Source organism: Aptenodytes forsteri, unplaced genomic scaffold (genome assembly GCF_000699145.1).
Source record: "Aptenodytes forsteri isolate BGI_AS27 unplaced genomic scaffold, ASM69914v1 Scaffold55, whole genome shotgun sequence".
NCBI lineage: Eukaryota > Metazoa > Chordata > Aves > Sphenisciformes > Spheniscidae > Aptenodytes > Aptenodytes forsteri.
The window spans coordinates 758,935-771,782 of record NW_008796063.1 but is presented as its reverse complement, the minus strand read 5'-3'; the positions used below and the strand labels follow the sequence as shown (position 1 = coordinate 771,782).

The 12,848-nt window shown below is 37.0% G+C and overlaps 1 protein-coding gene across 2 annotated transcripts in view; it reads left to right on the top strand.

Annotated features, from left to right (window-relative positions):
• SGCE (sarcoglycan epsilon) overlaps nt 1-12,848 on the top strand; it is a 27,663-nt gene that overhangs the window by 7,446 nt on the left and 7,369 nt on the right. For both annotated transcript variants that reach the window (XM_019473984.1, XM_019473983.1), the window contains exons 3-8: nt 2,576-2,648; nt 3,728-3,926; nt 5,600-5,762; nt 9,515-9,726; nt 10,481-10,507; nt 11,221-11,409. In XM_019473984.1, coding sequence (XP_019329529.1) covers nt 2,576-2,648; nt 3,728-3,926; nt 5,600-5,762; nt 9,515-9,726; nt 10,481-10,507; nt 11,221-11,409 — 863 coding nt within the window. The remainder of the gene's footprint in view (nt 1-2,575; nt 2,649-3,727; nt 3,927-5,599; nt 5,763-9,514; nt 9,727-10,480; nt 10,508-11,220; nt 11,410-12,848) is intronic.

The window sequence follows — 12,848 nt, the reverse complement described above, 5'->3', positions numbered from 1 at the left end:
TATCTGGTTCATTATTCATGTTTATTGATGGATTTAATTTTAATTAGCACTTACATGTATTTAATTCTATTCTTGTAAGTGTAACAGTGACAAAACCCACTACTTTATTTTTGACAATTGGCTATCCAAAGATTTAAAAGCGCCAATTATTCACTGAGCAGCAATTGAAAGGAAAAAAGGACTATATTTTCACCATGCATATCATAGACAGCAGACTGAATCAGACACTCTGTGGTTCAGTGTTAAGGAAAATCTGCTCATTAACTTGCTCCAGCCATTTTGCTGCTTCAGCAGTATATTTGTCTTAAACCCTTGATGAGTTTCTTTTTTTCTAAATTGAATTTGATATAGTTGTTCTTCCTCAAGAATGACATCTCTAAATGTTAACTTATACTATAGATAATTTCACCCATGCTTAATTCTATATATATGATTCAGTTTTGATTTCAGCAGGACTAATCACATCTGTAAAATTAATCATGTGCAGAAGTACTTGCAGACTCCACTTAGCTTTCTGTAGAGGAAACTGTTATTTGAAATTGACCTTTTTTAAGATGGCAAGTGCTTTTAGATTCTAGGATCTATATCAAGACCTCCATTATAAGCATGACCCCAAGCCTGTATTTGAACTAAATAGAAATTAATTCTTTGCAGTCCCCTCTCAGATGTGGCTTTTAAATTAATTCTGTAGTACGTGAAGAGCGCAGATAGCATTTGATCCACTTCCTAGTGCCATCTGAGAGGAGTGGTTGCATATTCCTGGCCTGAATATAACTTTGATCATGTCGTAATTCCTGAGGGGATGTCAGGGGTAAGTCAATTAATTGGAGAAGACCTCATGATTAGAAGAGCCTAACATTATGCATAGTACTATAATAGAGCAGGTAACATGCTCGAGTTCAAGCTCCTTTGAAAGCTGCGCAAAGGCGGTTTGTGTTTGAATGAATATTCAGTACAGAGGCAATCTCTGCCACTGTGACTATTACTTGGTACAGGTGCGTGTCCACATTGGCAACTCTTATTGCTGGCACGCAGACTCAAAGTGGGTACTGTCGTGTTCCTGTATAGAGCTTGTACAACCAGAGAGTTAGGTTTTCTAAGTATTAATGTTTAAACTACTGTTGAAACAACCCTTTGAAAAATAAACAGAATTGAGCATTTGAAAAATCTCAGGAATTCATTTTCTATTAATTTTATAATGAAATTGTTACATTACATGAGATGTAATGGTGTAAGGTAAGCTTTTCCCTCTACGCTTAAATGAACCCGCAGAAGATATTCCAGAGCATTTTTCTTTTTCGTTTAAATCCCTTAAAATAAGTGCAACATCTATTTTGTTTGTTTAATAATCAAAGTCACAATGCTTTATAGCTCTGTTTGCTGAGAAGCAACATAGTTCTGTCACTATTTCCACTCCTCTACCTCTCCTTTGTCTCTGAAATGAATCAACTAAAGTCTAAAATTAGGAAGAAAGTCTTTTTCAATTTGTTTCATGAAAGATTTATCACCTTTTTTTCAGGAAAAAAAAAGTAGAGAAAATAATACATAATTATACTGATATCCAGCTTCATTCTGTATTTCTTATGAACGAGCACTTAATCATGGTACAACTTCGGAGTACAGACACCACTGAGGAGTAACCACTTGTGAGCATTTCAGGCATCCTATACATTTAAACTATAAGATTGGTATCCTTACGTAATTTGATCATGAATCACAGAGTCGTTTAGGTTGGAAAAGACCTTTAAGGTCATCGAGTCCAACCATTAACCTAACACTGCCAAGTCCACCACTAAACCATGTCCCTAAGCACCACATCTACAGGTCTTTGAAATACCTCCAGGGATGGTGAGTCAACCACTTCCCTGGGCAGCCTGTTCCAATGCTTGACAACCCTGGTGTAAGCTTCCAAAAATAAGAGTTATGAACATTGCATCTACCTACTAGTTTTCAGTTCCCCTACAGTTACAGATTCCATGATTTTTTTAAAAACTACTTGTGTTGGAGCAATGCTTGTGAATCCATTCATGTAGTATGACTTTAATGGGGCTAGAGCTAAAACTAAATCCCAATCCCAAAGATTAGAATTGCTGGGATTCCAACACTCTTTCCTTTAAATATCTCCATCTAGTTTAGTTCCCTAGGAGCTATCAATGAATGTAGATCTTACGGTATTGGTGGAGGGTGGAAGGGGAAATGGAGAAACCAGTCTTTGCTTATGGTTGTTCTTAAAGATAGCAGAAAAGAAAGAATACACATGTATGGCAGAACACTCTTATGTGGACCAAAATGTATTATATTCACATATATCCCTTGGATAATTGTATTGGGCTATACACTGGTCGAGAAAATTCCAGTATCCTGACTTGAAGGTAGTGCTGCATCACATAAGTTGATCTTACCTTTCACATTTTATATGACTGAATGAATGTTTGTGCATTTCAAAATAAGGAGGCAAAGCATTTAAAAGGTGATAAGTATTTCTAAATTATCAACTTAATTTTCATTGATGTTTCATATATCTGATTTTCATATTTGCATTGTTTTGCAATAATATCTTTTTTTTTTACTCTAGATCACTGCATATAACAGGCGTACCTTTGAGACAGCAAGGCATAATTTGATCATTAATATAATGTCAGCAGAAGGTATGTACGGAAAATAGCTGGTTGTGTTTTGAACTGAATAAGCAGAAACATCTTATGGGCTCCTTTTCTTTTAAGATTAAAAAATTAATGTACAATAGTTGTCTGGTGTTCAAGCCAAGTGTGGGGGCACAAAGGGGAAGTAAGAGTTTTCCCTCTTTTGTTTCAATTTATTATTTTTATCTAAATTATTTCTGTCAGGTAAGACTATTATTCCTCATTCATTAAAAAAAAAGCATGTTTGCTTTTTTGATAATTAATTTCAGGTTTTTTCCCTATCTTTTCAAATGGACCTTACATGAAGGATTTTACTCTCTTTCTGCATGTTGTTTAGTTTGCCGAGCTCTGCATGTTCTTTATGCAGAGAACAATCGTATAGGCAGATTCAGAAAACAACAGATTATGGCATCTATGGACATTTCAATTAAAAAAAATTGAATAGTTTGTGTCCTTAAAATTAGTTCTCTTCATCATATTTATATATTTATGGAAAAAATTTCTTTACTGAAAAAATTTCTTTACTGAAAGAGTGGTTAAACATTGGAACAGGCTGCCCAGGGAGGTGGTTGAGTCACCATCCCTGGAAGTGTTTAAAAGATGTGTAGATGAGGCGCTTAGGGACATGGTTTAGTGGGCATGGTGGTGTTGGGTCGACGGTTGGACTCGATGATCTTAGAGGTCTTTTCCAACCTCAATGATTCTATGATTCTATGATTATAGTCTGGAGTATTGCAGGTTGGAATCCATTGTCACTGCAGATCAGTTTTGACCCCCAAATTAGCAGGAATGTAATTTTATCTGTTTAATGAAGCTTTACTAGCTGAGACTCTTCTCCTCTGGTCCGCTCCTTCATCTCCCAGTTGCTTTATAAATAGCCAATGGTTTTCAGCTTAAGTAACAGCTAATAGTACCAACTATTTAATTAAACATAATCACATTAGGTTCAAAATGAACTAGTTCAAATACAAGATTTTTGGAAAGGTGTATCAATCTTAAAGTGGTATTACATTAATCATTACTTCAAATTCTTTGTTATGAAGCCTTTGTTTAAGGCAAAACTCTTCCTTTTTCATCACAACTAGATTTTCCTTTACCATATCAAGCGGAGTTCTTCATAAGGAACATGAACGTAGAAGAAATGTTAGCAAGTGAAGTTCTTGGTGACTTTCTCGGGGCAGTGAAAAATGTGTGGCAGCCAGAACGCTTGAACGCTATAAACATTACTTCAGCCCTCGACAGGGGAGGGAGAGTTCCACTTCCTATTAATGACATGAAAGAGGGGTAAGCACATGTGTCAGTCTAATGTTTTTGCTTTACTCTTCTTTTTCTTACTGAAAAGCTTAATATTTTTTCAGGTTTTCTAGAAACTTTGCAATTGCTGTTTTATATTGTGGAAGTCCAGATTGGTGTTAGATATGAAAAGTTTACTGATGTTCCGAGCTCCCGTTATACCATGAGTTTATCATGTTAGACACCATTTCAACAGGTGACAGTTGCTATATATTGATTTTACAATCCAAGGAATACTAATAAATTCCATTAATTATAAAACAGTTGGTATTAAATACGCTTATTTTGTAATTCCAGTCTTACTTCTGAGCAGTCGTTTGGCATACTTTTCGAGTATTCAATAGTTCCCAACTCACAAAACTCAGAATTGTGAAACAAGGTGTGATAGAGCATAGGTTACAAAGACACTTAGATTTCTAAGAGCATTTAGCATGTAACAGCGTCATTTGTAGCTGTAGTCGGTGAAATTTAGTTACGTGCTTCAGGAGCACTGTGGACTTTCATCTGAAAGTGGTAAGTTGAGGTATCGGGAATTTAGGTTGCTGAGTGTAAACTGCAGGAATGCGCTACTTCCAGTTGTGATTCATAACCATAAATTCTGTTCTGAAATATGATACTTCAATTAGAAACTAATAAGGATTCAGTCTTTTCAAAATATGGTTCTGGTAGTGCTTGTCCCTGACAAAAATAAAGATGCCTAATTACTTTTAGATATTTTCTGTCAAATAATATCTAAGAAAGGGCTGAGGGTTCAAAGTCCGAGATGTGTGCAGAAGAGATTGTTGTTTCAGAGCCCTTTTGTGCATCTGGAGTTTCTGAGCCCATCTAAAGAAGGAAAGCGACTTCCGTACTAGCCAGAGTAATAGCAGAACCACTTAACACAAGCGGCTACATTTCAAACATTTAGTCAGATAATGCCTTATACACCAAACGGCACCCATGACCTAATTTGTGTTTCAGGATCCATTGATACATTATTACCTGGTACAGCAGACTGTATTTTCCAGCAGCATTCTACAAATTTAAATGTGAAAATGAATAATACAATTAGCACAGTAGCTCTTATTTTGTGTACTGTAATGCTAAATGAAGTATTACGTTTACATTCAGCTTTCGGTATTCTGCAAATTTTGTTGGCAGTGCATAGCTACAGTATGGAATCTTTTAGGAGAAGCTGGGGGCTTTGGCAGCTTCGTGTTAGTATTAGGTTTAGAAATAATTAGTGCTCATGAATTTTATTTGAAAACATGGGGAGAACTTTAAAAATACTATGCTGAGCAAGACCGAAGATTTCCTTAAGATAAAATTATACTCTTTAATGCGATTTTCAAATGTAGTACAAATTTACTTATATGAGGAACTTACACTTGGAGCTCTATGACTTCATAGAAATTGACAACTCATAACAGTGAGCAAACATTTACATTATGCAGCAAAACAGAGTAAGTTGTAATAAGTAGCTAGAAAAATCCTTTTGATTTCAGTCTGTTATTCATATGCTTAGATAAAGTATACTATCAAGAAAAATAATTTTAGTAATTTTAGTCTTTAAAGCACAGCTGAATATTACCGTGAACAATAATAATGTTTGGAAGAGTACGTCATTGTCCTTCGGGGATTTGTGAGAGGTATCCTGACGGTCTGTCACTCATCTCTTTCTGCAGTGTGTATGTTATGGTTGGGGCAGATGTTCCATTCTCTTCGTGCTTACGAGAAGTGGAAAACCCACAAAATCAGCTGAGGTGCAGTCAAGAAATGGAGCCTGTAATAACCTGTGATAAAAAATTTCGTACTCAATTCCATATTGACTGGTGTAAAATCTCTCTGGTGAGTTATTTTATTATTGCATAAAAATGATGTTTGTAGAAGTACAGTATTTTATGCCAGACATGATTTAGGTAAGAGTTTTGCCAGCCTGGCCAGACAGCTCTGCCAGATTCCACTTTATCATGACTGATGGACATTGTTTTCCATCTAGCAGACACTCTTAAGATTGTGAAAGGATTTTGCTGTGTGGGGTGAATTCTGTTAGAGTTTAGCACCAGTGAAACCACCACATTCATTTTCAGTAGTGGTGATTTATATAAATGGCCAGAGAACTCTAGGGCTTACAGAACTAAAAGTAATGAGAGAATTACTTAGGTAGGTGTAGTTCATTAATTCAGCATGCTAATACTGCTAGTTACACTTGCTTTCCTAAAAACACTTGCTTTCCTAAAATGTGTGTGTGTGTGTGTGTGTGTGTGTGTGTGTGTGTGTGTGTGTGTGTGTGTGTGTGTGTGTGTGTGTGTGTGTGTGTGTGTGTGTGTGTGTGTGTGTGTGTGTGTGTGTGTGTGTGTGTGTGTGTGTGTGTGTGTGTGTGTGTGTGTGTGTGTGTGTGTGTGTGTGTGTGTGTGTGTGTGTGTGTGTGTGTGTGTGTGTGTGTGTGTGTGTGTGTGTGTGTGTGTGTGTGTGTGTGTGTGTGTGTGTGTGTGTGTGTGTGTGTGTGTGTGTGTGTGTGTGTGTGTGTGTGTGTGTGTGTGTGTGTGTGTGTGTGTGTGTGTGTGTGTGTGTGTGTGTGTATATATATGTTTTCTCAAATATTGAGTCTACAGCACTGACAGGTTAAATAGTATTTCTATGCTGTTAAAAAAATCTTTCTGAAAATTGTCTAAAATATATTTCATGTTAAAACTGAAATAGAAAAAGAAAAGAAAATAGTATTGACTAATGAAATAGTGGGACTAATCAAAATAAATGGGAACATTATTCTCAGTCGAATACAAGAAAAATGATAACCAAACACTAGACTATTTGCCATGGAAGGAGTATAATTCCCAAAGAGGCTTTTTAAGGTTATTTTTGTTTAGTTCTGGTAAGGAAAATCAAGACTGTACTGGAAGAGAACGTTGCAGATAAGTTTGAACAAAGATGGTGAAGGTACATAAACTTAGATGATTGTTGAACTGCTTCAGACGTTACCCAAGAGGAAACTGAAAGGGAGATATCAAAGGCTTTTTGTACAATGTAAAGAGTGTATTGAGTATGAGAAAAGGTATTCATACACAAAATCGATTAGATAACTTCCAACCCTTTCTTTTATACACTATAAATTAGGAAAGCTGTTAGAAAGCTGGAAAATACTTGCTTTCAAAAGAATATGCAGATTATTTACTGTTTATTGGCTTTCTGTTGAGAAATTGCAAAAGATACATGTGTACACAGAAATACTTACCAGCACCTGAAAAATAGTAGAAGGCAGTCAGCCTTCGTCAAGAACAAACTATGTCAAGTCTTTGATTTCCTTCTACAAGGAAGAAGTAGAACAGAGGTGCAGCAGCAGATGTCATTTCTTTTTGGTAAGGTTTTTTGATACTGTCTCATAAGCAAGCTCAGGAACACGGCCTAGATGAAGCTAGGACCTAGTGGAGAGCTGGTTGGATAGCCATAATCGTAGCAGAATTATTAATAATTCCTTGCCATTCTTCATTAATAAGCTGGATGATGGAATGTGCTTATTAAATTAAATTTGCAGGCCCCATGAAACTGAAAGGATCTGCAGGTGCATTGAAGGACAAGATAGAATTCAGAAAGATCTTAAGAAACTGGAGAAGCAGCTTTAGAAAACAAGGTGAATTTCAAAAGGAGCGGCAGAGGAATAGTGCAGTAATGCAAGAATAATCAACAGCACCTATGCAGAATGAAGAGCAGTTGGGTAGGAGTACTTCTCCAGAAGAAACGTCCGATAGTAACAGTGGCTCATAAACTAATCATGAAGCAGTGTTGTCGTGCTGTTTTGAGAAAAGCAGAGATTGTGTAACGGGAACAGGCTCTCAAAGAGAAGCATAATTTTCAATAGCAGCCTGTAACCCAACCTTCCCAACCTTCTTGAACTTGGCACTTCTTTTGGCAGCATGCCATGATAACTGAATTTAAACAGTCTTGGGGGGTTTGCTGTTGCCAACAGCATTGCTGCTGCATGCTGTAACCTGGTGGATCAAAGGGAAAATGGAGCCACGCTTCCCTCTATCTAATCACAGTCTGCTTTTCGCAAGGCAAGGCAAGGGGCAGGAAGTCCCCCAAGATCCATGGTCTGGGAGGGAGTTGAGCTCCGTTTCCCATAACCACAACAGAGACCAGTGAGTGAAAATACAACCGTCCTATCCTCTTCCTCCCACTTTTTATGAGGTGATGTTGGCGGTTAGCACCTAAATCAAAGAGTAGATTTAACCCCGTGGCTCCCAAATACTGAAAAGAGGGGCAACTTAATACATGCTTCCTCTTAATGCTGCTTTCTGGTAGCTTTGTTCTCACACTGTGTATGGGCTTCTGTCAGTCACATCAGTAGCTGCATATATCTTTTTTGTGCATTTGCTTAGGGCTTGAGATTCAGCTAAGCAGACAGGTAGAATTCATAACATAAAATATACTGCAGAATTTAATGAGTGAAGAATACATAAATTAATTTTTGTCAAACTGTCTTGTACTTATATATACATGTGTATGCATCTGAAGCTCAACACAACATTATTTCTAGCATTCCATGAAGACCTGTTCATCCATTGCATAAGTTTTAATACAGCATTTTGTGACTTAAAGTGTAAATTATAAAGAAATGACCATCAGTTGCAAGATTTCTCAATGAACAGTCAGGCAAAAGGTCAAGCATGTAGGCAAATATAATTCATTTTCACTAATGATCTGGAGAGAGTTTTAAAACTAACACTGATAAAATGTAACAGTAGTAGCTAACTGAAGATACCAAGAAAATGGAGGCAGAAAATTGAAGTGTCATGTAGGAAAGGCAGTCAATTAAATGCAATAGGAAATTTGGTATCAAAAAGTTGTATTTCTAGGAACATTAGATACAGACATAAAAAAATAAATAAAATATTACTTGTGACCAGGAATGCAGCCTTCTGGTGGTTAGTTGAATTAGGAGGTAGAAGAACCTTGGAACTCTGGCTCTGATCGACGAAATGCGCATCTCATGTCGGGGTGCTGCCTGCATCGGGTGGGTGGGGGAGGCAACAGAGCTGCTCGGTCCTCAGCAGCTCAGTTCATGCTTCTTGCTTTTTTGAGCAGTGGATGTGAGGCTCAATAGGAAGAAGGAGGAGGAAAATCCATAGGTACTCCATTCTTCACCTTAACCACCTTCAAACAAGAGAGGGCAGTATTGTTATTTAGGAAGACTAGTAAGAAATGGATTAATTCATCAAAAAGAAATCACTATCAAAAAATTAGTTTGCAATAAATATGTTTACTGAATTTTTACTCAAATACTATTTGTGTGAGACATCCCTAAAATTAATCTGTAAAAAACATAGTATCTCTGGTAGGCACAAAAGAAAGTAATAGTGTGATGATGCGATAAAGTAATAAAGTGATATTACTTATCACATTGATCAGAAGCTTTCAACAAAATGTAAGGTTTTATTGGTTAAAAAAAAGTGATTGGATGAAATTGTATAGAATTTGTCAAATGTGTAATATGGATACTTTTATCTGTTATGGCTGGTTAAATACTGCCTGTTTTTACACTGTTACTTTGCTATATAATTGTCTTTTCTTTTTTTCTTCTTTTTTTTTCTGGGTATCAGGTTGACAATACAAAACAAGTTTCCACCTTTCAGGAAGTGATTCGTGGAGAGGGGATATTACCTGATGGTGGAGAATACAAGCCACCTTCTGATACACTGAAAAGCAGAGACTATTTCTCGGATTTCCTAGTTACACTGGCAGTGCCCTCGGCAATAGCACTGGTGCTTTTTCTAATACTTGCCTATATCATGTGCTGCCGACGGGAAGGAGTGTGAGTACTTTAACACGCTAATAAGTAATTGTAGATTTTTCTAAGACTATAATGCGTAGAAGACTATTTGTTGGAAGAATTCTGTTCAGTTCATTAAAAACATTTAAAACAGGCCAAAAAGATATCTGCTTGAAATATTGGACTATTTCTCATCTAAGCACATACAGTAATTGCCAAGAGAATGGATATAGGGCCTTTAACTGTTCCGGTTGAAAGGGTAAAAATCTCAACATATGCACAAAACTCCACAAAACCTCCATGTAGCACAACGCTTCAGAATGCCCCAAACAAATAAAATACTAATAAAGGATCATTGATTGAGGAAAACATTAAGTAATTTCTAAAATGCTAACTTCTATAAAATAAATTTTGTTGAGGACATGAACTGAATTTGAACATATTATAAAAGAAAACCACATAAAAGGAAAGCAGCAAGTAACGTAATTTCTGCCATTTCTTACACAAACTACAATTTCATTTTGTCACAGAATTTATTTTAGCCAGAAGCTTGTTCTTTAACTTGCATTTTCATTTCTCTGTGTGTGCATCTGTGTGTGTGTCTCATCAGTATCACATCTCTATACGTGCGTTCATCGAGGCCTCATCATAAACCCAGTTGCAAATGCTGCCAAGCTGCGTTTAGCAATAACCTTGTCAGCATTTCTACATCATGTACTATTTTCATCATCAGATAGATTTAATGTTCCAACTATCAATGCTATTATTTAATTCATAAATTTTGTTTTGTTTTTAGGGAAAAGAGAAACATGCAAACACCAGAGTAAGTGTCTTCTTTCCTGTTATTTTTCTTTTACCATTTAATTTTCATTCTCAGTAGCTTGTCATGCTTCATACACGTGTGTCATAATCTTCTTTCATTCTCTCTAATCCATGGTTTAATTCATAAATGTGAAAGCTGCTTTTAAATCAGAGTCTTGGCAAGGATAGAAGACCAGAATAAAAAGGGTTTGAAATTAACGGCTGTCAATACAAAATAAAATAGTGCTGTTAGAATAACTGTGTTAATATGTGCTTTATACTCCTGGTTATTGGACTTCCCAGCCTCTATCTTAAAGGCAGTGGACAGGAACAAATATCCTGGAAGGTATCCGGTGCCTGTACTGTGGGAGTGTTTTAAAATTAATCTAGGATTTTATATGAATCTACCAGAAGAATCAGGAGTTAACCAAAACTTTTATTTTAACTGCAGCAAATAAATGGAACATTAGCCATAAATTGCACAGTCTTGGATCCTACGAAAAATACTTATCCAGACAGCAAAATCTAATGGAACAATTACAGCCTTAAAAATTAAATAAATCCAATATTTATTAAATTAACTGTGTAAAGGTTTACTGTAATTGCTGCACTATAGAGTCTGTAGCATACATCAAAGTCCTTGTATTTTTAAGAAAAATAATAATTGTAAAAGTCTATCCATTTTGCTAGAGCACTTAAAATACGTATTTACTATTTTATTTCCTTTTGACACAGCATCCAGTTGGTCCACCACAGTGCTATACAGAAATCAACCAAAGAGCTTCGTGACATGTCTAAAAATAGAGAGATAGCATGGCCTCTTTCAACGCTTCCCGTGTTTCACCCAGTTACTGGTGAGATCGTACCGCCCCTTCACACAGACAGCTACGATAATACCAGTATGCCACTGATGCAAACACAGCAGTAAGTATTTAGATTTTATTTTTTAATACTCACTATGTTGCACGATTTAACTACGGATTCCAGTGCTTGTCATCTGAAATGTGTTTATTATGGAGGTATCAGTAATGACTCTGTAGTTCAAGATTGCTCTGATGTTTGCGTTTCACGCAGAAAGAAAGGCCTTCTGTTACAAAATTAAATGGCTGGGTTTCAGTCTGCAGACTTGGCAAGAAGCTTTGCGTGGAACAGTTACATTTCTGCATATTTTGGAGAAAAACTACTTTTGACAGAGGAATCAATTAAAACTGTTCTATTTTAGACACCGTGCCTCTTAACCCACGTCTTTGGAGTTCTGATATAAAACTACCACTGGGTTGGTGGTAGTTTCATACCAGACTTTGTAAGTAGTTAGTCATGTACCTGTCTCACATGGTTTATGTTTGAAATGTTAACATTGAACAGAAGAGCATATTCCCTTACACAGACAATAAATACAGACTTGCCAATGAAAACGCTCAGAGCTCTCAGCCGTTTCCATTGTTGCCAGCCTCTCTCCCACACAGAAACGAGAAAAATACTAATTTCTATTCCTTAAAGTTCATTTATCGGTAACTTAATGAAACTATCGAGACAGACACATCTAGTGCTTTGCACATGTTCTAATTCAGACAAGTCGGTTGTGCTGTAGAAAAAAGGCATTTCTAGAAAGGTTTGGTTGAGGTGCCTGGGGTTGAGCAGATCTGAGGTAGCGGTCTCAGAAGTGGCTGCCGTTGTGCTGTGCTATGACACTAGCTCCAGTTGGTAGCTCCTCAGCTGGCAGGCCTGCATGGCCCCAATGATGCTGGTCCAGCGCCAGCACTAACTTGGCCCTAATTTACACATGCTTGCCCTGAATTCCCTTCGTAATGTAGATACGTGCTAGAAGAGAGTTTTCCTCTCCCTGTCCCAAAGCGAAATTCTCCAGAAAGTACAGCTGTATAAATTATGCCTTGTACAACTGCTGCAAAGTGCTCTACCCTGTCTTTTACAGTTTCTTCTCTGTTCAGAATAGCAATTTTTTATGACTGGGGTGCCAAAGCCTGTACCAAAGGCTTTCTTAAGTTGTACATAGAGTATTTGTCTGCTTCATCTACATTCCAACCCCTAATTCCTTTCCGTAAAAGCAACCTTAATATCTGGTAGCTGTTAAAGTAGACACTTAAGCAGGACACAAAGGCATAACTTTGCCTCACTAAGTGAACTGGTCAGATGTGTAGAACTAGTTGAACATTCATTCATTCCACAGCCAACAATTAAGTGGCGAAGACTATCACCTTTTCTCTATTCATCACTGTCGTGGTTTAATCTCAGTCGGCAACTAAGCACCACGCAGCCGCTCGCTGCCCGGTGGGATGGGGGAGAGAATTGGAAGAGCACAAGTGAGAAAAACTCGTGGGTTGAGATAAAAAGTTTAATAATTG